Source organism: Hylobates moloch, unplaced genomic scaffold (genome assembly GCF_009828535.3).
Source record: "Hylobates moloch isolate HMO894 unplaced genomic scaffold, HMol_V3 SCAFFOLD_9, whole genome shotgun sequence".
In the NCBI taxonomy this organism is placed as follows: Eukaryota; Metazoa; Chordata; class Mammalia; order Primates; family Hylobatidae; genus Hylobates; species Hylobates moloch.
The window spans coordinates 17,529,002-17,552,541 of NW_026652284.1; the positions used below are offsets into that span (position 1 = coordinate 17,529,002).

General features: G+C 46.7%; 1 protein-coding gene across 9 annotated transcripts in view; it reads left to right on the forward strand.

Annotated features, from left to right (window-relative positions):
* Positions 1-23,540, forward strand: part of UBR4 (ubiquitin protein ligase E3 component n-recognin 4) — a 146,166-nt gene that overhangs the window by 91,946 nt on the left and 30,680 nt on the right. For all 9 annotated transcript variants that reach the window (XM_032759101.2, XM_032759105.2, XM_032759109.2 and 6 more), the window contains 22 exons: positions 58-226; positions 721-865; positions 1,461-1,546; positions 2,488-2,575; positions 2,984-3,177; positions 4,765-5,004; positions 5,443-5,581; positions 8,028-8,153; positions 8,271-8,399; positions 9,548-9,891; positions 11,600-11,690; positions 11,968-12,052; positions 12,209-12,336; positions 15,441-15,570; positions 15,677-15,834; positions 16,557-16,666; positions 17,209-17,350; positions 17,739-17,820; positions 18,150-18,323; positions 20,768-20,889; positions 21,837-22,034; positions 22,726-22,806. In XM_032759101.2, the coding sequence (XP_032614992.1) occupies positions 58-226; positions 721-865; positions 1,461-1,546; positions 2,488-2,575; positions 2,984-3,177; positions 4,765-5,004; positions 5,443-5,581; positions 8,028-8,153; positions 8,271-8,399; positions 9,548-9,891; positions 11,600-11,690; positions 11,968-12,052; positions 12,209-12,336; positions 15,441-15,570; positions 15,677-15,834; positions 16,557-16,666; positions 17,209-17,350; positions 17,739-17,820; positions 18,150-18,323; positions 20,768-20,889; positions 21,837-22,034; positions 22,726-22,806 (3,161 nt within the window). The remainder of the gene's footprint in view (positions 1-57; positions 227-720; positions 866-1,460; positions 1,547-2,487; positions 2,576-2,983; positions 3,178-4,764; positions 5,005-5,442; positions 5,582-8,027; positions 8,154-8,270; positions 8,400-9,547; positions 9,892-11,599; positions 11,691-11,967; positions 12,053-12,208; positions 12,337-15,440; positions 15,571-15,676; positions 15,835-16,556; positions 16,667-17,208; positions 17,351-17,738; positions 17,821-18,149; positions 18,324-20,767; positions 20,890-21,836; positions 22,035-22,725; positions 22,807-23,540) is intronic.

Here is a 23,540-nt window from a genome sequence, read left to right on the forward strand (position 1 = left end):
GGACCCTAGAGGACTTCTTCCTACTCTTCAGCCCTTAGTCCTGTCCTAATATTGCAGGTGAGACCTCTGGCAGCCAGGAGGACCAGCTGTGCACAGCTCTGGTTAACCAGCTGAACAAATTTGCCGATAAGGAAACCCTGATCCAGTTCCTGCGTTGTTTCCTGTTAGAGTCCAATTCTTCCTCGGTGCGCTGGCAGGCCCACTGTCTGACGCTGCACATCTACAGGTAGGGCCAGGGCTTGGTTTGGCAGATCTGCAAGGGTCTGAGGCCAGGGTGCGTAATGCAGTTCTATTTTGGTTTTCGGTTACATACGGTCAGAGAGTCAGTAGTTACGCCAGCCTAAATCCTCTTGTGCTTTAGAGATTTCTTTATCGTTGTCTGCTTTTTAGCCATTAAACTGATGTCGTAGGCAGGAGAGGATCTGTTTTCTACTCAGAAGGCTATGTTTCGGGGTTTGTAACATGACCAAGCTTGACCCTTTAGGCTGAAAAAGCTCAGCTTCTGCTCTGGGGTACGTTGGGTGATGGGTAGAGGCAGCAAATGACTGTGCTGCATCTGGTAGGATTGATTGTCAAAAGAGAAACAAAACCGTTCAAACTTAACCCATAATTGTGGGGAAATAGATACGTTTACAAAAACAATACCAGAACCTCAGTGATAAACACAGGTGCCTCAGGGTTTTCTACTGCTTGGTAACATGAGCTGTCATATATCCACAGAAATTCCAGCAAATCTCAACAGGAGCTCCTGCTAGATCTGATGTGGTCCATCTGGCCAGAACTCCCAGCCTATGGTCGTAAGGCTGCCCAGTTTGTGGACCTACTAGGATATTTCTCCCTGAAAACTCCACAAACGGAGAAGAAGGTAACAGTTGCTTTATGGTCAGAGAGGCCAACTTGCCATATTTAACCTTTTTTCTCTTGAGTTAAGATTATTATGAATAACCCAGATATAGGGAGTCCATATAGGAAACCTCTTTTAAATATATCTAGTTTTGCATTTCTTGTTAAGCACTTGTAATATGTCTGTGATGTAGACAGTATACACTAGCAAATCTGACTTAACATAGGAAGTAGGTCAAGGTCAAGTGGGGAAAGAAGATAGAACTCATTACAGTTCCTTGGAAAAGCAAGTGCTCCTCGTTTTGCTGGTAGCCCTGATTACATACCAGAAAATGTTTTTGCAATTAGCTAACCATTTTATGGCTTCTCCATAAGAATAAAAATGATCTTCCTCCATCAGGTCAGAAAAGTACCACCTATCGCTAAAGCTCGTGGAAACTTCTAAAGGAGATAGAATCCATTTAAATGATTCAAATTAGGCCCAGCTTTGTGTGATTCTGACTGAGAAGTCTGGTACGTCTAGGGCAGTATTCAGCTAGAATGCAGAAGACAAAAGTCTTTTCCAGTAAGACTTCCCCTTGGGCTTTAACTTGTTTCTTTACTGAATTCTGTTTCAGTTGAAGGAGTATTCACAGAAGGCTGTGGAGATTCTGAGGACTCAAAACCATATTCTTACCAACCACCCCAACTCGAACATTTATAAGTGAGCTTTGTTTTGCTTTCTTCCTGTGGGAAGCTCAGTCAGCATTCTGAGGAGTTATTTACATGGTGATAGGCTCTTACATAGGAATTGACAAGCCCCTGGGAGAAGAGTGAATCTGCCTAGTTGAGATTCCAGTCCCCTCCATGTAGGCCAGGGTCTTGCACATAGAAGGTACTCAAAATGTCATTGCTGAGTTCAGGGTTTGGAGAGTAGTAATGTAGAAAGGTCTGTATAGCCTGGGCAACATAGTGAGACTTCATCTCTAAAAAAAAATTTAAAAAAAGTTAGCCAGGCGTGGTGGCGTGTACCTGTGGTCCCAGCTGCTGGGGAGGCTGAGGCAGGAGGATGGCTTGGGCCCAGAAGTTCGAGGGTGCAGTGAACTGTGATCCACGCCACTGCACTCTAGCCTGGATGACAGAGTAAGACCCTGTCTCAAAAAAAAAAAAGGTCTTTAGTTTCAAGGGTTTAAGTTAAATAAGATAAAACAAATTTAAAGAAAATGTCTTCCTTTTTTTAAAAAAACTTTTAAAAGAGGATATTGGTTAAATTGACAGTTTATTATTTCTCTGGTTTAGTAGTGACTGTTCTTTAAAAAAATTTAAAAAATTTTATTGAGATAATTGATGTATTAACCTATTTTAAATGTACAGTTCAATGATTTTTAGTAAATTTAATTGTGACTCTTGAGTCAAATTTTACTACTTTTTAGAATTCCTCTGAAGGATAGATCAAAGATTAGGAAGCATCTAAGGTCAGTTAGTTGAAATTTCTTTCTTGTGGCTTTGTAATCCTATTGGGATTTCTCCTGTGTCCTTGAGTTCTCACTAGGGTGGGGCTCACTTTGGGGGACATCGAGCCATGGCTTTGTCATGATTTTTTTGTGAAACTCAGTGCTTCCTAAGATGAAAATGTGTTCATGCTAAGACTGGTTTCTTCCTTAGCACTTTGTCTGGCTTAGTGGAGTTTGATGGCTATTACCTGGAGAGTGATCCCTGCCTGGTGTGTAATAATCCAGAAGTACCGTTCTGTGTAAGTAACATCTGTACATGGACAGTCCTGAGGCCAATAGGTTCAGTGGGATTCTTGTTTCTAGAGATGGATCATTATCACATAGATGTTCCTCTCCTAATGGTTGGTCACCAACAGTAGGAATTTTTATCTGCAACATTTATTACCTTAAATAGAAACTTAGCTGGGTGCAGTGGCTCAAGCCTATAATCCCAGTACTTTGGGAGGCTAAGATGGGAGGATCCCCTGAGCCCAGGAGTTTTAGACCAGCCTGGGCAAGATGGTGAGACCCCATCTCTACAAAATATTTTTTAAAAAATTAAATAGAAACTTCATCTTGTGGGTGAAGAGCGGGTTACACTGATGGATTTTTAAAAAGGCAGTACGAGTCTTGAACTAATACCATGTTTTGTGAACTCTTGTATTTAGTATATCAAGCTGTCTTCCATCAAAGTGGACACACGGTACACCACCACCCAGCAGGTTGTGAAGCTCATTGGCAGTCACACCATCAGCAAAGTGACAGTGAAAATTGGGGATCTGAAACGGACCAAGATGGTGCGGACCATCAACCTGTATTATAACAACCGAACCGTGCAGGCCATCGTGGAGTTGAAAAACAAGTATGGGCTTTTTAGGCCTTGGGAGGGGCAGTGGGTTGTAAGGCTGAAGCTCAGTTGCTGCCTTCGGTTCCTGGAATGGAGTAAGGCAGCACATCCCTAGAGGCCAAATACATCGTCTTGGCCCCTCCATTCATGACCGAAGGACAAAAGTGAAACAACAGTTCTAAGGATATTGACAAAGATTATTTCTAAATTAGTCCAGTGGAGCCATAGGGGTCTGTGGAAGTTCCTCAACAGCCTGCCTAGGGAGGGGAAGCTGAGTGAGGGGACCTCCAGGCTTCTCATGCCCATTTTAACTATTCTTATACAAAGGTCTAGATTTAGATAAAACCTTCTGTATTGGGAAGTAATTGTCATTTCTTGGATTAAGACAGCTGTGCTCTTGCTCATAGCTGGAAGTTATTTCTCAAGAAGCTTCTTTAGTACACACACTCTTCAATTTCCACATGGTGCCTTTTCTCTATATCTGCTGATACTGGATCTTCCTAGCCGGTGTATCCCAGTGACTGAATCAGGGCATGTCATATTTAGGCCAAGAGAGGCACTCACATGGGTTATAGTGTTGACTTTCACAGAGACAGATCGCCTTTTGTTGAACTCTCAGGCATTGCTACTGAAGGGAGAACACAGGTCGACACTACTTGAATAGTAAGACTTACAGAGCTGTTCTACACACAGGATGGAAGTATTGCTGTTATTCCAAGAGGCAGAATAAGTCTCATTACCACAGCAACATGTGGCCATGAAGGCTGCCTAGGGAGGTTTTCTCTTCTTGCCTTGAAAAGCCTAGTTTCACCTTGGTGACCTGAAAGTAGATGCTGCACATTAGGGTGGCCCATTCCCCTCCAGAGGAGGTGGGTTTGATTTTTCGTTGTGTGGAGTCAGCAGAGCTACTGGTAGACTATTAGGGTTCAGATCCCAGCTCTGCTACGTAGCTCTGTGACCTTAAGAGAAGCTGCTTAACCTCAGTTTCTGTAACTATAAAATGGAGATAGGATCCCACTTCCAGGGTTTTATTTTAAGGACTAAATGAGTTAGTATGTGTCAGGTGCTGAGAACAGAGCCTAGCACATAGTCAGTACTCAGTAAATATTAGCTCTCATTGTGTTATATAATCACCCCAAAATTATTGCATACCTTCCTCTTTATGACTTGACTTAGCACTTGGTTCAGACCCTGATTTTCTTCCTCTGCCTCTCTAAAACAGCCTAGCTTTATCTTTCCAAGGTTGCTGGCAGGATGGGAACTTGGCATGCATCATCATTGCACCTCTTACAGGCTTCAGTGTGGCATGCTTTTGGAGTCATGGTTTCCCTTGTTATATACTTCTGTTGTTTCCCTGGAATTTCAAAAGGTATCATGTATAACAGCTTAAAGCACTTGTATGTTCTTTCCTTTTTTTATAGAGAAAAGTTAGTGGAAAACTTTTTTAAAACTGGCTTCCTATTATATGCCAGATTTCTTTTCCTTAGAGTAACCACTTAATTGCCTTAGAAAAATACATGGGACAGTCTTCCTCTTTGTCTCATCAGACTGTTATCACTGAGGGTTAGATGAGAAAATCTCAAGGCTGTCTGTCTTCCCTAGGCCAGCTCGCTGGCACAAAGCCAAGAAGGTTCAGCTGACCCCTGGGCAGACAGAGGTGAAGATTGACCTGCCATTGCCCATTGTGGCCTCCAACCTGATGATTGAGTTTGCAGACTTCTATGAAAACTACCAGGCCTCCACAGAGACCCTGCAGTGCCCTCGCTGTAGTGCCTCGGTCCCTGCCAACCCAGGAGTCTGTGGCAACTGTGGAGAGAATGTGTACCAGTGTCACAAATGCAGGTAAGTCATTGGTCATCCCCTAGGCCAGGGCTGTGCACATTCCTTGTTATTTTTCTGTAGCAGTGTCAGTGTGAGCAATTATAGTGTCTGATTCCCTCAGAACATTTAGAGAATTATGGGTTTGTAGAGTGGGTTCAAGGGTAGAAAGGGAGGAGGAAGAAGAGAGCGTGTGTGTGTGTGTGTGTGTGCATGTGCACACGAGTGTGCCTGTCCTGTGGCAGGGGTGGAGGGTAAGGGCAGAGGGAGGTCCAGAAGTTTAGCTCTGGGTCTTGCTTTTTTGTTACCTGGCTGCTTAAGTCATTCATTTGTTATTGTCCCTTCAGGAGCCCCTGCAGTAGTTACCAGAGTGTATAAATGTGGCACAATCCATCTCCTCAGAGTGACCCCCACCCCACCGAACCTTGTCACCTCACTGACCCAAATGCTTTGGTTACTTAGATCCATCAACTACGATGAAAAGGATCCTTTCCTCTGCAATGCCTGTGGCTTCTGTAAATACGCCCGCTTCGACTTCATGCTCTATGCCAAGCCTTGCTGTGCAGTGGATCCCATTGAGAATGAAGAAGACCGGAAGAAGGTAAGGCCAGATCTGGCCTAGACTCAGGGCTGTGGCCTTGATCTGGACTTTGGGCAGACCTGGTGCAGTGCAGTGCACTTTACTTTCTAGCCCAAGCCTTCTTCGACTCAACACCAATTTCAGGGCCCAGCTTTTGGGTGGGAGCAAAGAATGGCATAAGGTATATTGTATTGAAAGACATGGTTTGCATAGGATTTTAGAAAAGTGTTGATTGATAATGAAACTAGAGTATCTCCAGGTACAGATAACTTTGGATTTGGATGCTTTGCCCTGCATTTATTCCACGGACTGCTCCATATTTTTTTTTTCTTTTCTTTTTTTTTTATTATTATTATTTTTTTGCACACAAAACAATAAACAATTTCTAAAAGTACATACAAACAAAAAGATGCATATCAAACATATTAGGAAGGTTGCACATGGGAAGACGGGGAATAGAAATAGGGGGTGGGAATTAAAGAAAATAAATGAGAGAGGGACTTTGTATGGATCAATGATAATAACTCAATCCTCTATTTGACAAAGAAGAAGGAGAAGGAAGAGGAAGAAAAAGAAAGTGGGATAAAGGATCAGAAAGGGAGGAAAATAGAAAAAAATTAGAGTATGACTCCAGGGTAGACCTGTTTTGTTGTCACTTGGTTGGTTGGTTGGTTTGTCAGTTGTATTTTTCATATGTTTCGCCATGTTGGCCAGGCTGGTCTCCAACTCCTAGCCTCAAGTGATCAACCCGCCTCGGCCTCCCAGAGTACTGGGACTACAGGCGTGAGCCACCACGTCCAGCCCCCACATTGCTTCTGGCCTCTGTGGTAGACCTCCCAGACAGGGCGGCCGGGCAGAGGCGCTCCCCACATCCCAGACAGGGCAGCCAGGCAGAGGTGCTCCTCACTTCCCAGACAGGGCGGCCGGGCAGAGACGCTCCTCACTTCCTAGACAGGGTGGCGGCTGGGCAGAGGGGCTCCTCACTTCCCAGACGGGGCGGCTGGGCAGAGGCGCTCCTCACATCCCAGATGATGGGTGGCCGGGCAGAGGCGCTCCTCACATCCCAGATGATGGGTGGCCGGGCAGAGGCGCCCCTCACTTCCCAGACGGGGCGGCCGGGCAGAGGCGCCCCTCACTTCCCAGACGGGGCGGCCGGGCAGAGGCGCTCCTCACTTCCCAGACGGGGCGGCCGGGCAGAGGCGCTCCTCACTTCTTCCCAGATGGGGCAGCCGGGCAGAGGCGCTCCTCACTTCCCAGATGGGGCGGCCGGGCAGAGGCGCTCCTCACTTCCCAGACGGGCGGCCGGGCAGAGTCGCTCCTCACATCCCAGACGATGGGCGGCCGGGGAGAGGCGCTCCTCACATCCCAGACGATGGGCGACCAGGCAGAGACGTTCCTCACTTCCTAGACGGGGTGGCGGCTGGGCAGAGGCGCTCCTCACCTCCCAGATGGGGCGGTCGGGCAGAGGAGCTCTTCATAACCCAGACGATGGGCGGCCAGGCAGAGACGCTCCCCACCTCCCAGACGGGGCGGCGGCCAGGCAGAGGCTGCAATCCCAGCACCCTGGGAGGCCAAGGCAGGTGGCTGTGAGGTGGAGGCTGCAGCGAGCCAAGACCACGCCACCGCACTGCAGCCCGGGCAACACGGAGCACCGAGTGAGCGAGCCTCCGTCTGCAGTCCCAGCACCTCTAGAGGCCGAGGCGGGCAGACCACCGGAAGTCAGGAGCTGGAGACCAGCCTGGCCGACATGGCGAAACCGCGCCTCCAGCTAAAGGAGAAAAACCAGGGAGGGGTGGTGGCGCGCGCCGGCAATCCCAGGCAGCCTGCAGGCCAGGGCAGGAGAATCATGGGAGCCGGACGCAGGGAGTCTGCGGCGAGCTGAGTGTACTCCAGCCTGGGCCACAGAGGGAAGAAAAGAAAAAGAAAGAAAGAAAGAAGGAGGGAGGGAGGGAGGAAGGAAGAGAGGGAGGAAGGGAGGGAGGGAGGGAGGGAGGAAGGGAGGAAGGAAGGAAGGGGACTGCTTCATATTGAGGCTGCTGGCCCTCCCTCAGTATTAGCTTGTCCAGTGCTAGTTCCCAGCCTGCATAATATGGGCGGGGGCGGGGGGAGGTTTAGATATTAAAGAACAGTGAAAAAGGGGCACCTATAGGGTTAACAGAAGAACATTTAGCTTCGGAGTCAGAAGGACAGAAATTCTAATTCTAGCCATACTTTTAATACTTGTGTAACCTAGTATAAGTTGCTTCTCTCAGCATTGTATTATTATGTATCACAGATGTGTATTGTATTTTTATTAGAAATGATATACCCACCTCACAGGAAGGATTATTGTGAAGAATAGAGATAATGTATGAAACACAGTGCCTGACCTATAGGAAATGCTGTGGTAAATGGTTAGCAGTGAGGATTACTCAGGGAAAGTCATCAGCTAAAAAGCCTTCACTCAGTCCCTGTCTTTTCTGTCTAGGCTGTATCCAACATCAATACACTTTTGGACAAAGCTGATCGAGTGTATCATCAGCTGATGGGACACCGGCCACAGCTGGAGAACCTGCTCTGCAAAGTGAATGAGGCAGCTCCAGAAAAGCCACAGGTAATGCCACGCTGCAAAGGGCATTTGGAGAAGGCCTTGGGTCATGATCAGAAGACTGCCTCCTAGGTGAGATCACTTTAGGTAGGAGGCCTGACAGCTTACCTCTTGGGGTTGCAGGATGACTCAGGAACAGCAGGAGGCATCAGCTCCACTTCCGCCAGCGTGAATCGTTACATCCTGCAGTTGGCTCAGGAGTATTGTGGAGACTGCAAGAATTCTTTTGATGAACTCTCCAAAATCATCCAGGTAGAGAGTGGGGAGCAGCTTTTGGGTGTGTTTTGTCCACATGTTACTGGTGGTGTTTTCACAGCAGTCCCACTGCTCTCTCATCCAGCAGTCCAGGTCATGGTGTTGTCCCTGCCCAATCCAGCTGAAAAGGCAGGCAGGTGGCTGCACCAAACAGCATCTCCCCCACCGTGATTTATGGCTCTGGTCAGAATGCTGAGTTCATGCTAGATAACTGAACATACTGGTGATGGGAAGGTAGCACAGATACGGGTTTTTTTTTAGCCATTAACAACCCGTCTTTAGTAGAGGGGTTACTGGTCTTAAAAAGTTTTGGGCCAGGCACGGTGGCTCAAGCCTGTAATCCCAGCACTTTGGGAGGCCGAGGCAGGCGGATCATGAGGTCAGGAGATCGAGACCATCCTGGCTAACACAGCGAAACCCTGTCTCTACTAAAAATACAAAAAATTATCTGGGCGTGTTGGCGGGCGCCTGTAGTCCTAGCTACTCGGGAGGCTGAGGCAGGAGAATGGCGTGAACCCGGGAGGCGGAGCTTGCAGTGAGCCGAGATTGCGCCACTGCACTCCAGCCTGGGCGACAGAGCAAGACTCCATCTCAAAAGAAAAAGAAAAGAAAGAAGAAAAAATTTTGGTGCCAAGATTTTGTTCCCTCTTCTTCTAATATGCCGCGTTTGCAGGCTGTAGGTAAGGGCATACCAACTGCAATCAACCAGGGTGGGCCATGTGTCAGTTGCAGTGTCACAGACCTAATCTCCATGAGATGGGAGGCTGGCCATAGATAGAGGTACCTCATATAAGGAGAGCATCCAGTTTACCTTCCCCCTCAACCCCAAATTGCTGGAGTGCCATCTTTGCTACATGTGTATTAGCTTCTAACCTTCGTCTTTGTTACATGGGAGTTAAGAGCATAAGCCTGCCATCTGAGTCTGAGTTCTGACTCTGCCACTTATCTTGGTCAAGCCACTTCCTCCAAGCTTCAGTTTCCTTCTCTGTAAAATGGAGATAAAGCATCTAACCGGTTGGGTTATTGAGAAGATTAAATTGTATAATGCATGTAAAGTTTTTTCTAAAGCAAAACTAATTTTCCAATTAACATCCTCTTCTTATTTTAATTGCTAATTCCCATTATTGTTGCCTTTTTGTTCTTAGAAAGTCTTTGCTTCACGCAAAGAGTTGTTGGAATATGACCTGCAGCAAAGGGAAGCAGCCACTAAATCATCCCGGACCTCCGTGCAGCCCACATTCACTGCCAGCCAGTACCGTGCCTTATCCGTCCTGGGCTGTGGCCACACATCCTCCACCAAGTGCTATGGCTGCGCCTCGGCTGTCACAGAACATTGTATCACACTACTTCGGGCCCTGGCCACCAACCCAGCCTTGAGGCACATCCTCGTCTCCCAGGGCCTTATCCGGGAGCTCTTTGATTATAATCTTCGCCGAGGGGCTGCCGCCATGCGGGAGGAGGTCCGCCAGCTCATGTGCCTCCTAACTCGGTCAGTACCTACACCATGGTTATGGGCCTAGTGATTCCTACTGATACTGGCAGCCATGCCAGGAGCGTTAGAGAGGGTGCACAGACTAGTGCTTCTGACCACCCAGCAAGTTAGGTAGCTTATAACAAAGGAAAGATGGAAAGAGACACAGGGTGTAGGTGAGCGAGTATGGGGAGCATTGGAACCCAGGTTTCCTTGTAAATGGCATGATTGGCTTGTGCTTTTTTGGTTCCAGTACAGTATCTTGAGGAAACTATCCCTGAGTCCTTGTGAGGGAAGGGAAGGGAGACACTTGAACTCAAGAAAGACTCACATGAAAGAAGCAGAGCAGTGGGGCCTGGAGATTAAGAGCTTGGACTCTGGATTGGAAAGACTCAATTTCAGTATCTGATACCTTGTACTATACGCCTTGGACAGATTCCTTAATTTCTCTGAGTCTGTGTTTTCCTCATCTGAAAAATACTGAGAGTAGGCTGGGCGCAGTGGCTCTTGCCTGTAATCCCAGCACTTTGGCAGCTGAGGCTGTCGGATCACTTGAGGTCAGGAGTTCAAGACCAGCCTGGCCAACATGGTAAAACCTCGTCTCCATTAAAAATACAACAATAGGGCCAGGTGCTGTGGCTCACGCCTGTAATCCCAGCACTTTGGTGGGCCAAGGCGGGTGGATCACCTGAGGTCGGGAGTTCAAGACCAGCCTGACCAACATGGAGAAACCCCATCTCTACTAAAAATACAAAATTAGCCAGGTGTAGTGGTTCATGCCTGTAATCTCAGCTACTCGGGAAGCTGAGACAGGAGAATCACTTGAACCTGGGAGGTGGAGATTGCAGTGAGTCGAGATCGTGCCATTGCACTCCAGCCTGGGCAACAAGCGAAACTCCATCAAAAAAAAAGAAAAAACAAAAAAAAAACAAACATAGGGCTGAACGTGGCGGCTCACACCTGTAATCCCAGCACTTTGGGAGGTCAAGGCAGGCAGATCACAAGGTCAGGAGTTGATCATGAGGTCATGGCAATGTCTCAGCAGTGGGCTGCATGCCTAGGAAGTAGCAAGTGGGGGAGCTGAGAGCAGGCACATGCCAGGAATGCTAGGGCATCACAAGGAACCTGTGTAGCTGGAGACAGGGATGCAGTACGGAAGACTCGGGAGGAGGCTCAGGTCAGAGGGTGCGAGGGCCAGATCCCATAGGGTCTTGTGGGCCTGTGTAAGGACTTTGGGGCTTATTCAGTATGTTGGGAAGCAAGAGTGAGTGATACGGTTTGTTTTTTTTATTAATAATGGGAACATTGTTACAAAGAGACGTAAACTGGAATGTGAGGGCCTTGTGGAAAATGACATGCAGGCAGATGGAGAAGACAGGGAAAGAGTTGTGACCAAGACTGAGAGTGGACCTCTAGGTTTTGGAGACTGTGTCACACCAGACAGCAGGGGCTCTGTTGCCTGGGACATGGGCCCCATAAGGTGGTGCTGCTCTTCCCTCAGTTAGCTTCTGTTCATAGGCAAGGCGGCTGTGATGGGCCCTTTATTATTACCGACCATGGTTTTGTGAAGCTAAAGCTGTAGTCTTGCCCCTGGGAAGGAAGTAGAAAATTTGGGGCCAGGTAGCCTTAGACATATTGATTTCATTTTCTCTGGGCCCCTTCAGGTGGAAGGGAGTGTCACACCTGATTGTGAATTACAGGACTCCATTTCTATTTGCTTCCGCAGAGACAACCCAGAAGCCACCCAGCAGATGAATGACCTGATTATTGGCAAGGTCTCCACAGCCCTGAAGGGCCACTGGGCCAACCCCGATCTGGTGAGCCGGCCTAGCAGGCCCAGCTGTCCTCTCTGACTTCCCCTCACATGCCTTGTGTTCCTCAGCTTCCCCTCCCAGGTCCTGCGGTGACTGAGGAGGGAAGGAGCAGAACATTATCCCAGAATGGTTTTCCCAGGGAAGAGCCTGGAGCACAAGGGTCTCCGTCTGTCCTTTGTCTCTGTTGGAGCCACCTAGGACCAGAAATTGTATTAATAGTTAAGAGTCGCTGGACCAGAGCTGACCCTCTTGACTCATGTCTCTTCCCATTGCCTTCTAGGCAAGTAGCCTGCAGTATGAAATGCTGCTGCTGACGGATTCTATCTCCAAGGAGGACAGCTGCTGGGAGCTCCGGTTACGCTGTGGTGAGTTAGGGGATTTTCAGAGAAAGGAAAGGAGGCTCCAAGGAGCAGTCCTGGCCGGAGTGGGAGGGGAGGAGGGAAACTGATGCTTGGGCGGCCTCTGCAGAGCAGATGTGTAGTGTTCCTGATTGTGACTCTGCCTTTCCTGACCATCCCTAGCTCTCAGCCTTTTCCTCATGGCTGTGAACATAAAGACTCCCGTGGTGGTTGAGAACATTACCCTCATGTGCCTGAGGATCTTGCAGAAGCTGATAAAACCACCTGCTCCCACTAGCAAGAAGAACAAGGTACTGGGCCAAGCAGGGGTCTAACAAGGAAGGGCAGGGCAGCCACCCTCCTCATTCCCTGGCAGTGTGCTCTGCCTCCTCATGGGGGTCTCCACTTTGCCTTGAGCCCACCTCCCCTGAGTGGCTCCAGTGCAGCCTTTGCCTTAGTTCAGCAGACATGGGTTGGGATTTTTGAGAAGGATGGTTCAAGTAAAATAAACAGGAGTAAAGTGGCTAGCTATGAAGGATGAACTCTCTCCAGTCATGTTAGATAACTTGCAGCCCCCAGAAAGCATTGTGTCCTTCCTACCCCTGTGTCTTTGCACATGCAGTGCTGTGCAGTGATAGAAATCCCAGGCTCTGAAGCAGACTTTCTGAGTTCAAATCCCAGCACTTCCATTTATTAGCATCGTGACATTGGGCAAGTCGTTCCTTAGCTTCCCCATCTATAAAATGGGAATATAGTCTCCACCCGGAAGTGTTGTGAAAAATAAATGACATAATACAGACTAAGTGATCAAAACCGTGTCTGCCTAAGTTAATCCTTAACAAATGTTAGCTGTGGCTATCTCCTGCTTTCTTTGCCTAGAATGTTTTCCTTCACTTTGTTAGCTGCTCCTTAGAGGGTCTAGTTCTCTACTAGGCTAGCTGTAAGCTCCTTGAATCCAGGGACTGGACCATCTTAGTAATACTTTTTATGTCTAGTATATAGGATGGTATAACATCTATAATAGCTGCTTAGTAAATTATTGTTAAGTGAATAAATGAAACCAAGTTTTTATCCTAAAATATCTGTAGCTGAGCCACAGATTGACTTGCTTGTATCAGCTTTTGAATTGGGAGGCCATAGTTCTTTCTTTGGGCCATGCCTAAGGCTCTGCCACCAACTTGCCCTGGAGTGGGCCTTGGGTCCTTCTGTCTGATGGGCCATCCCTTATGGGCAACAGAGTCCTCATGGCAGGAAGATTGCTTTTTGAGTGCTAAGCACTAGGGTTATGATGTGGGGAAGCTGGACATTGAAGCTGCCTTCAGAAAAGGCAGCATGGGGCACTCTGCTTCCTTCCCTTTGATGGGGGGATTATTTCCCCCCAGATTCCCAGCAAGTAAAATCGGCCCTTGGTTGAGAAGAGGACACCGATCCCTACATGACCATCATTGTTTCCACAGTGTGAGGCAAAGGCAGATTTTTCACAGAATTACTTACCCTGTAAGGACTGAGGCCTGGTGTGGATGTTCACATTTTGCTCCTTGTAACTTAGCGAGAGTAGCAGTTCCTGAAATCTGGCTCACAGACTCCGGGGTGTTCTTAAGACTTTCAAAGATCTGTGAGGACAAAGTTATTTTCATAATTGTCCTAAGACGCTATTTGCCCCTGTAATTCTTGTGACGTTTGTGCTGACGGTACAAAACCTTTGCTGCTGGGGAGATGGCCGGTGCCTTAGGTTGACAAGGCGGTGGCCCCGTGCAGTTCTTCACTGCCACCCAGTTTCATCAAGAATATCCTTGATAAAGCAGTACAAATTAATTTTATTAAATCTCCACTCTTGGGTACTAATCTATTTAATGCTCAGTGTGACAAAAATGAGTACACAGAAAGCGCCTCTGCTGCACCCCAAGTACAGCAGTTGTGCTGAGAAAAGGCACTTGTGTGAGATGCAAGCCAGCCCAGCTGCCTTTCCATGGATCTCCGCTTGTGCTTGAAAAAAATGGCTGATGGGCAAATTGTGGTTGTTCAGGCTTAGGTATTTGGCAGATATTTTCCTCAAAATGAATGAAGTGAGCTTTAAGAAGAACTGACATAACTGTGTAAACCAGTGTTTTCTAAATGACCAATGCATGTTATAGTATCCTGCCAGGTAAAAGATGAAGGTTAGTGTAATGAAGTATGAAAAGTTTATTGATGTGATTTCAGAGTCCATACTACAACTAATCTTTCAGACCCTATAATTTGTTGAGTTTTGGTATAGTCTCAACGAAAAAAATCCACAACTAGTTGAAAAAGGTATTAAAATATTCTTTCCTTTTCCAACTGTATATCTGTATGAGGCCAAATGTTTTTCATATACTTCAACCAAAACAACCTGTCATGACACTTTGACCATAGAAGCAGATATGAGAATCCAGATGTCTTATAAAGCAGTCATTAAACAATTGTCAAAAATGTAAAACAGTGCCACGTCTTTCTGTAGGTTATTTTTGTTTTGGAAAATATAAAATTTAGGTTGACAAATAATAGATTTACTCTTCTTTTTAAATGAATTGACAAATATCTTAAGAATTTCTCAGTTTTTCATTTTTTTTTTTTTTTTTTTTGAGACAGGGTCCCACTCTGTCACCCAGGCTGGAGTGCAGTGGCATGATCTTGGCTCACTGCAAACCCTGCCTCCCAGGTGCAAGCAATCCTCCTTCCTCAGCCCCCTGAGTAGCTGGGACTACAGGCATATACTACCGTGCCCAGCTAATTTTTTTTTGTATTTTGTATTGAAATGGAGTTTCACCATATTAGCCAGGTGGGTCTCGAATACCTGGACTAAAGCATCATCTGTCTGCCTTGGCCTCCCAAAGTGCTGGGATTATAGGCGTGAGTCACCGTGCCCGGCCAGTTTTAATCTTTAACATGAGAAATGTCAATAGATACAACCATGTAAAGCAAAGCTCTCTGGAGTCCTTAATAATTTTCGAAGATTGTAACAGGGTTCTGAGGCCAAACAGCTTGAGATGCGCTGGACTGTGGTGTCGTCTGTGGCTCTCTCTCTGCAGGCTGCTTCTGGTTAGTGACAGTTTGCATTCTGGAGGCTGCTTGTGACCCTTGGAAGGTTTATGTTTACGAAACTGCAAATCAGCCGTGGGATAGGAACTATAGGATTGTCTGTAGGAAGCCAGCCACAGCTTCTGCTGCACAATAAAAATCAGTGACCTTAAGCTCAATGTGGAGATGCTGCTGCTAAATTGGATCAAAATGGTTTAACAGGAACACATATTTGGGCATAAAAGATACACATGTTGATCCTCCTGATCTTCTTGCCTTTGCACATCACCCCCTGGGGCACCAGTGCCATGCTGTTGGGACTATGGCTCAGGTGTGCCCTTGAACGCCCTCACCTTGCTCCACTTGCCTCCTCCAGGATGTCCCCGTTGAGGCCCTCACCACGGTGAAGCCATACTGCAATGAGATCCATGCCCAGGCTCAACTGTGGCTCAAGAGAGACCCCAAGGCATCCTATGATGCCTGGAAGAAGTGTCTTCCTATCAGAGGTATGTCTTTCTCTTCAAGATGCTGGGAAGTCCTGCCTGTGCTCTGACAGCCCTGCCTTCTGTCACTCTCGTTGACTTACCTACCCCTGCAACCTTGGCCTTGCAGGGATAGATGGCAATGGGAAAGCCCCCAGCAAATCAGAGCTCCGCCATCTCTATTTGACTGAGAAGTATGTGTGGAGGTGGAAACAGTTCCTGAGTCGTCGGGGGAAGAGGACCTCCCCCTTGGATCTCAAACTGGGGCATAACAACTGGCTGCGACAAGTGAGTGGCCACTTCTGGACTCTTCACCCCCTGCGCCCCTGACCCCAGACTCTAAGCAATATGTTTCTGCCCCTCACCATGTGTCCGCGCTGCCATCTCTTCTTTCTCTTTGCTCTTCTTGCTTCCTTTCAAATAGGGAGTGAGTACAGGTTCTTGGTTGTACCTGTTGGGCTAGCATGGTGGACTGGCCGAAGCAGAACTTCCTCTGCTTATCTCAACAAGCTCCTTGTGCTTCTGCTTTCCTCCCTGACCATAGTCCCTTTTCTCCTTCCATTTTTCATATCTTCTGCTGTCCTTCCCCTCCCTCCTCTTTCTAGCTAAAGTAGTTCTATGTTAGGTAATCCATTTGTCCATTGATATATAAAATAAGAAATACTTGGTTTACATTAAATGAAAGTATTCAGCATACAAGTGTCCCCAAAAAAGAATGATCAGCATCTTTGCTAAGGAGGATCCCTTTTTCCTGCTTCACTTTTTGTAGGTATGTTCTTCACATCTCCTGATGGAGAAGTCTCTAGGCAGAAGCAGGGCTCTTTCAGAGCCCCTTTCCCCATCTAAACAGTTGAGTCTTATGTTAGCTGGTGATTTTTACCTCTAACATTTTCCCAGAGAGGTGCCCAGAAGACCTCTCCTAGATGGGTGGCAGTTGACTGCCCTGCTGGGGGCCTGGTGAGGCAGGGTATCCTCTGAGCCTACGGCCCCTTCTCTCCCCTGTCCTGCAGGTGCTTTTCACTCCAGCAACGCAGGCTGCACGGCAGGCAGCCTGTACCATTGTGGAAGCTCTAGCCACCATTCCCAGTCGCAAGCAGCAGGTCCTGGACCTGCTTACCAGGTACCATTTGGGAGTGGGATGGGGAATGTGGTTAGCCTTCCTCTAGAGCCTTTTCATCTTCCCCAGGGGAATCCATGGATCAGGGTAATGAGAGGCACATCTCATTCCCTGTAGAAGACCCTAGAAACAACAAAGTGTTAAAAAGCTGACTTTTAGTGATAGTAGTGGTGGTGGTGGTAGTGAGGGTGTTAGCAGCAGCAGCTAATATTTGAGATCTTATGCAGCTAATATTGATGGAGATTGAGTGCATAAATGCTTGGCATGCATTATCTTATTTAATTCTCTCATAGCAATCAGTGCCAAAATATAAATGCTTAGATTCTGTGGCATTCACTCCCTGCGGTGTGCTCTGAATGCTTCCTAGGTGTGGGAAATTCCCATGTGGGAATTGGAGCTGTCTTGGATGCTGTTCCTCCACCCTCTAGGAAGCAGGAGAGACAGACAGCAGAAGATATGAAAGATTGGGAGGAGAAAGGGGAGCCTTGGAACTGTTCGAAATGCTAGAGTTCTTGACTAGAGTGCCCTGTCCCTCTTGGTGACAGTTACCTGGATGAACTGAGCATAGCTGGGGAGTGTGCAGCTGAGTACCTGGCTCTCTACCAGAAGCTCATCACTTCCGCGCACTGGAAAGTCTACTTGGCAGCTCGGGGAGTCCTACCCTATGTGGGCAACCTCATCACCAAGGTATCCTACCCTGTTGCCCAAGAGAGCCCCTTCCCTAATTCCCCCTTCATTGTACCTTGATGTAAACTCTACCATGGTGTTTTGTTTGTTTGTTTTTGCTGAGAAGAAATATTTGTTGAAGGTGTTTGGAAATATTTTTATGACTTTATTGTATTTATTATATGGCTATAGCAAACTCTTTGGAGCATTTGGACTGTTTACAGTTTTTAAGCAATCCCTTACCAGTGCTGCGACTATTGTTGGCCTCCTGGAAAGGAGTCCTGCAAGGGTTCGATTAAGAAGGTGTAACTACTGAGTGTCTGGTGCTGCAAGCTCCTGGGACAGTGGTGGAGGTAACTGGTATCCTTGGCAGTGCTATCACACTGACTGCACTTGTCATCCTGTTTAGGAAATAGCTCGTCTGCTGGCGCTGGAGGAGGCTACCCTGAGTACCGATCTGCAGCAGGGTTATGCTCTTAAAAGTCTCACAGGTAAAGCGAGCCACCTGGACCTTCCTTTAGGGCATCATCAGTCTGTTTAGGGACAACCCTTAGTTCCTTGGGTGCTGCAGTTGACTCTCTTCTCTCTTGTACTGACCTTAGTGCAGATTTAAGCTCTGCATTTTTTTTCTGTATTGATACGTTTATGATTTTGAGACCCTGTTTGCTATTGACTGTTTCCGCTTGTTGAACACCTGCTCTGTGCCATGCACAAAGATAGATTTCCCCTGCTTTTTGAGTTGCTCATAATCTTTTGAGACACAGACTTTCCTTATGTTTTCATCCAGAGCTCTCACAGCAACATTTTCCTGTCTCCACAGGCCTTCTCTCCTCCTTTGTTGAGGTGGAATCCATCAAAAGACATTTTAAAAGTCGCTTGGTGGGTACTGTGCTGAATGGATACCTGTGCTTGCGGAAGCTGGTGGTGCAGAGGACCAAGCTGATTGATGAGACACAGGACATGCTGCTGGAGATGCTGGAGGACATGACCACAGGTAGCACTTCCCAGTGGCCTGGAGCCTAAGGCACTGTCCCTTCTGGGGCTGGCGAGGTGCATTCGACCAATTTCCCCCAGTTCCACAGAGCCAGAGGAGGGGTGGCAAACATTTCTCTGCATTCAAAGAGAGACCCATTTCTTGACAAAGTGTTGGCTCTTGGAATTTTAAGTTCCAGAGCTGGGCTCAGTCACTTTGGATTTTTCACGTTGAGCTTATAGAGTGGTGCAAGGTCAAAGGCTCTCTGACTGGTGTCTTCTATCAGTCTGGAAAATTCTCAGCCATTGCCTCTTTAATCCCCTCTGCTGTGTTCTCCTTCTTTTCCTTGTGAAACTCCATTTTCACTCTGTCATCCATATCTCTCCATCTCTCATAATGTTCATCTCATTGTGTATTTATGCTGCATTTTTGACAATTTGTTCAATTCAGTTTTTCTTCACTATGTGCAAATGTTTAATCTACCTGTTGAATTCTTGTAATTCTAGATTTTATGGTCTCTTTTTTATTTTTTGAGACAAAGTTTCGCTCTTGTTGCCCAGGCTGGAGTGCAGTGACGCAATCTCAGCTCACCGCCATCTCTGCCTCCAGGGTTCAAGCGATTCTGCTGCCTCAGCCTTCCTGAGTAGCTGGGATTACAGGCATGCACCACCACGCCCAGCTAATTTTGTATTTTTAGTAGAGATGGGGTTTCTCCATGTTGGTCAGGCTGGTCTCAAACTCCCGACCCCAGATGATCTGCCTGCCTCGGCCTCCCAAAGTGCTGGGATTACAGGTGTGAGGTCTCTTTTTAAAAATTCACATTTCCCTCCTTTGTATGATCTGTAAGCATATTAAACATTTGTGTCTGAAAATTCTAAAATTTGAGATATTTACAGGCCTGATTCTGTAGTTTTTTATTTTGGCTCTTGCTCATGATACCTTAAAGTCTTGTTGTGTTTTATGAGTTTTGACTGCGACCTCATATTTTTTAGCTTTATCTGTGGAAATTCTTTAGGACTGGGCCAAAGATGGGTTTCTCCAGAGGAGGTAAAGAACTGCTTCTGTGAGGCAGTGCAGGGTACTGCTGTCCCAGTTCTGAGCCTCAAGACCTTCAGACCTCCTAGGTAGTGAGAGGTTTGAGCCGCAAACCCCTATAACGGGACAGCTCATTACAAGTTTTCAGAGATTTTTCCCTGCCACTTGATGGTAAAGTTTAAGGAAAGTCAATTTCCTCAGTTATTTGGTTGGGGGAAAGGGATAGCTGATCTCTGCACCAAGGGTGTAGCTCTTTGGGGTACTAGATTTGTATTTGTGGGGCATGGGGTTGGGGGTTCCTGCTAGATTCTTTGCCTCAGTGGATTCGGGGCTTTATCCACCTCTCAAATCTGGGCAGGGCATGGAAACCAAAGCTCAACGCAAAAACTGACTCGTGTTTTGCTTATCTCCCTGGCTTCCCAATTTCTCTTAGTTTATGGCTTTTGGCTGTTCTGTGTTAGTGTGGCAGTTCACTGATACATTTTTATTCAACAGTTTAAATTGTTTTTGAGTGGTGGAGAGTGAGGAGTAGCTCAGGCAACCTCGTTTGCCTTATTGCCCGAAATGGAACTCCTTCTGATGCCATTTTCATCGTGCCATACTGAGCTGGTTTGTGACTTTGTCAGGGACCTTTACCTTTTTTTTTTTTTTAAATTCAGACCCACCCAGGAATGCAACAGTGGGACTTTTTTTTTTTTTTTTTTTTCCCCAAAGTTTCACTCTGTCACCTAGGCTGGGGGTACAGTGGTGTGATCGAGGCTCACTGTAACCTCCATCTTCTGGGCTGAAACCATCCTTCCACCTCAGCCTCCTGAGTAGCTGGGACTATAGGTGTGTGCCACCATGCCCAGCTAATTTTTGTATTTTTTGTAGAGGTGGCGTTTCACCACATTGCCTAGGCTGGTCTCCAACTTTTGAGCTCAAAGTGCTCACAAGACCTTATTTTTTAAAGACCATATTTTCTCACCTTCATGTTACTTTAAGTTGTGTTTTTTCGCTTATAGAGGACATTCTACCTAATCTTTTAGAATGAAGCTAAAAACTAACTATAACTTCCTTTTGATTTGACTGGAACACAGGATTATTTGACATTTTCTGAGTGCCTGTTTTGGGTAAGGAGATGCTAGTCAAATAAGGCACAGTCCCTCTCCTTGAGGAGGTTATATCCTGAGAGAGAGCAAGACATGTACACTGCCAACCATGATGAAGTGTGTGGACTTGGGTGTTGCGGGTTTCAAACTGAATGTGGTCTGAGGATAAAATCAATCAGCATCAAATTTCCAATTTGAACTATTGATATTGCCATGTAGGGCATTTAAAGACTTACCAGGCAGAAATAATTTGTCAGTGATGCTACTTCAATTAGAATTCTCGTTTCACCTTCCATGGGAGAGGCTCTTTCCTAACTTGGCCGCTTTGATTTCTGGCAGGTACAGAATCAGAAACCAAGGCCTTCATGGCTGTGTGCATTGAGACGGCCAAGCGCTACAATCTGGATGACTACCGGACCCCAGTGTTCATCTTCGAGAGGCTCTGCAGCATCATTTATCCTGTAAGCAGTGCGGTGCTTCCCATGGCTCTCGAGTGTCAGCACGGCCCACTTTGCCATGAAGCCTCTTGGTGATTCATTAAAGTTATGGGGAATTGTACCAGCTGCGGGCCACTTAGTCATTAGTGAAAGAAGATCCACTGCCATAAAAGAGAAGCAACCTCATAATTTTCCTCTTGCTAACGATGGGACATTTAATGACCTTCCTTGGTCTTATTTCCTAGATTCAAGTAAAGAATCATGTTTTTTTAAAAACTAGGTCTAACCTCCATTACCAAAATCCCATTGCATATCAATCCAACATGCTGTGGAAGAAGCAGTATCGAGCTAGAATATAAAGATATTTTTACTCTCTTCCTTCTTTAGCTGCCCTGTATTTTGTGCACACATGCAGTGTGTGTTTTTTTCCCTAGCCTGAACTGTGTAGAAGCACAGTATCATCCAGAGAACCCTTCCTGCTATTGAGGAAAGATGAACACTAGTATCATGAGCTAGCAATGAGAGCTCATTGGGGGTGTGTACCTGAGTGTCATGTCCCATAGAGAAGCCCTTTTCCTGACTTCAGGGTCATCAGTGGCAAAGTCCTCTGGCCCCAAATTGGTTAGCATCACATGAGACCAGCAGGAGGAGAAAGGAAAGTCCCTCCTCGCACCCCTTCCCCCATTTCATTAATACATCTCTCATATGTCACTCCTTGTCTGCTTGTTTTGTTAGGCTTTATCTCCTAATCCACCCTGGGGTTTCAGAGGAGATGCTTGATATTTTAGTCTGCTTAAGTTTGTTTAGATTTTTGGAAGTACCTCTGAGTTTCCTGTCCTTTATATCTTTAAATGTTTGGGGGGCTTGCTGAGTTTGGTGTGTTTTCCTCGAGTGTCCATAGAACAAGGTAGTATGGTATAAATCTCCACCTCTGCCATCCCTTCTGAGGCACCCTTCTGTCTGTCCTCCAGGAGGAGAATGAAGTCACTGAGTTCTTTGTGACCCTGGAGAAGGATCCCCAACAAGAAGACTTCTTACAGGGCAGGATGCCTGGGAACCCATATAGCAGCAATGAGCCAGGCATTGGGCCGCTGATGAGGGATATAAAGAACAAGATTTGCCAGGACTGTGACTTAGTGGCCCTCCTGGAAGATGACAGTGGCATGGAGGTAATGACCATAGGACAGTGCTGCCCACGTTTACAATTAGGGGCTTCCTCCTAGGCTAACCAAATCCAGGTGCTTCTTCCTAGTAGCTGATTAACTTGGGGCAGATGGCCTTCAGTTGCTCTGCTCTGTAAGTTGGGATTAATGATTCCCACCTTTCTACCTCACCTAGTGCTAAGGTTAATAACCTGTAAAGGGCTCTGCCCAGTGCCTGGCAGGAAGTAAGCATATTGTTAGTGGTTGTAGTGGTGGTGGGTATTTATTATTGTTACTGCCTCTGGCAGAGACTTCTCGGTGAGTCTGAGTTACCTGAGCCCCCTAAATATTGGCGTTTTACCCCCTGTGCAGGTTTATGTCCCTGTGTCAGTGACTTTCTGGCAGACCCTTGAGGGTCTGACATTTTTACATAGTGAAAAGCCTTTTCTGGTGCTGAGCCTACAGGAGAAGGTCCCCAATGGGTGTGTGTAAGCTGGACCCCATGTGTGGGTTAGGGATGTTTGCAGCCCCTGAAATTGTGCACAAAATTCTGTGTGTTTTGCATACATGTGGATTTTTTAAGAGTGGGAGAGTTGATAGGTCCATGACATATAAAAATTACGAATTATGAACCATTGCCGTAAGGTGCCCTTTGCTCTTGGATTTTACTTGTCTTACAATTATTTGGAATAACAGCTTCACCTGCTTTTCTGTTCAGCTTCTAGTGAACAATAAAATCATTAGTTTGGACCTTCCTGTGGCTGAAGTTTACAAGAAAGTCTGGTGTACCACGAATGAGGTATGTGCCTGCTTTCTTGTTTGGAGGTGTGGTTTTACTTTTCTGACTTATGCAGACTTATACCAGCAGGAGCCATTGTTCATCACCACTTACCTGGCTTGTAGCAGCTCTCTAAGGCTTTACTGTCCCTGTCTGGGGTTGTGTGGAGAAAACCAATCTTGTTTTCCTTTGGAGGCACCTGACTAATGGAGGGACATTTAATGACCTTCATGAAGCTTCAGGAAAGCAAAAGCATTTTCCTGGGCTGTGCAAGTTGTCAAACCCCAAGGACTGAAAGCCAGGGGCTGTCGAAGGAGGCTCTGTGCTGGGAATGCGTGCTGTCTTGTTCCCTTCAATATGGACACCTCTCAACTGAGATTAGTTCTCAGCTTTTATGGGCCTGCTCGCTTAGTAGAACGTTTTTCCAGTAGCTGTCTCAAGGAGCATCATTTCTGTTTTACTAGTTGGGGAATGGAGGCTCAAACAGGCAGTTGTTCTTGAGGAGGGGAAAAGGGAAATGAAGGAAGTCCAGTGCTCTGGGCCTTTTGGCCATCACGAGTGATACTATTTGTCCACTTATGGAAGTATTAGATGGTCCCCTTCACCTTTCCCTCCTTTCTTACTCTCTGTTCCTTCCTTTCCTCTCTTCCTGTTTCTTTTTCTTCCCCTCCATTTCTCTCTCCCCCTGCCATTTCTTCCCTTCTCTTGTTTCTATTGGGAGGAGAGGTCTTTAGCACATGAATCAGATAAGTAAC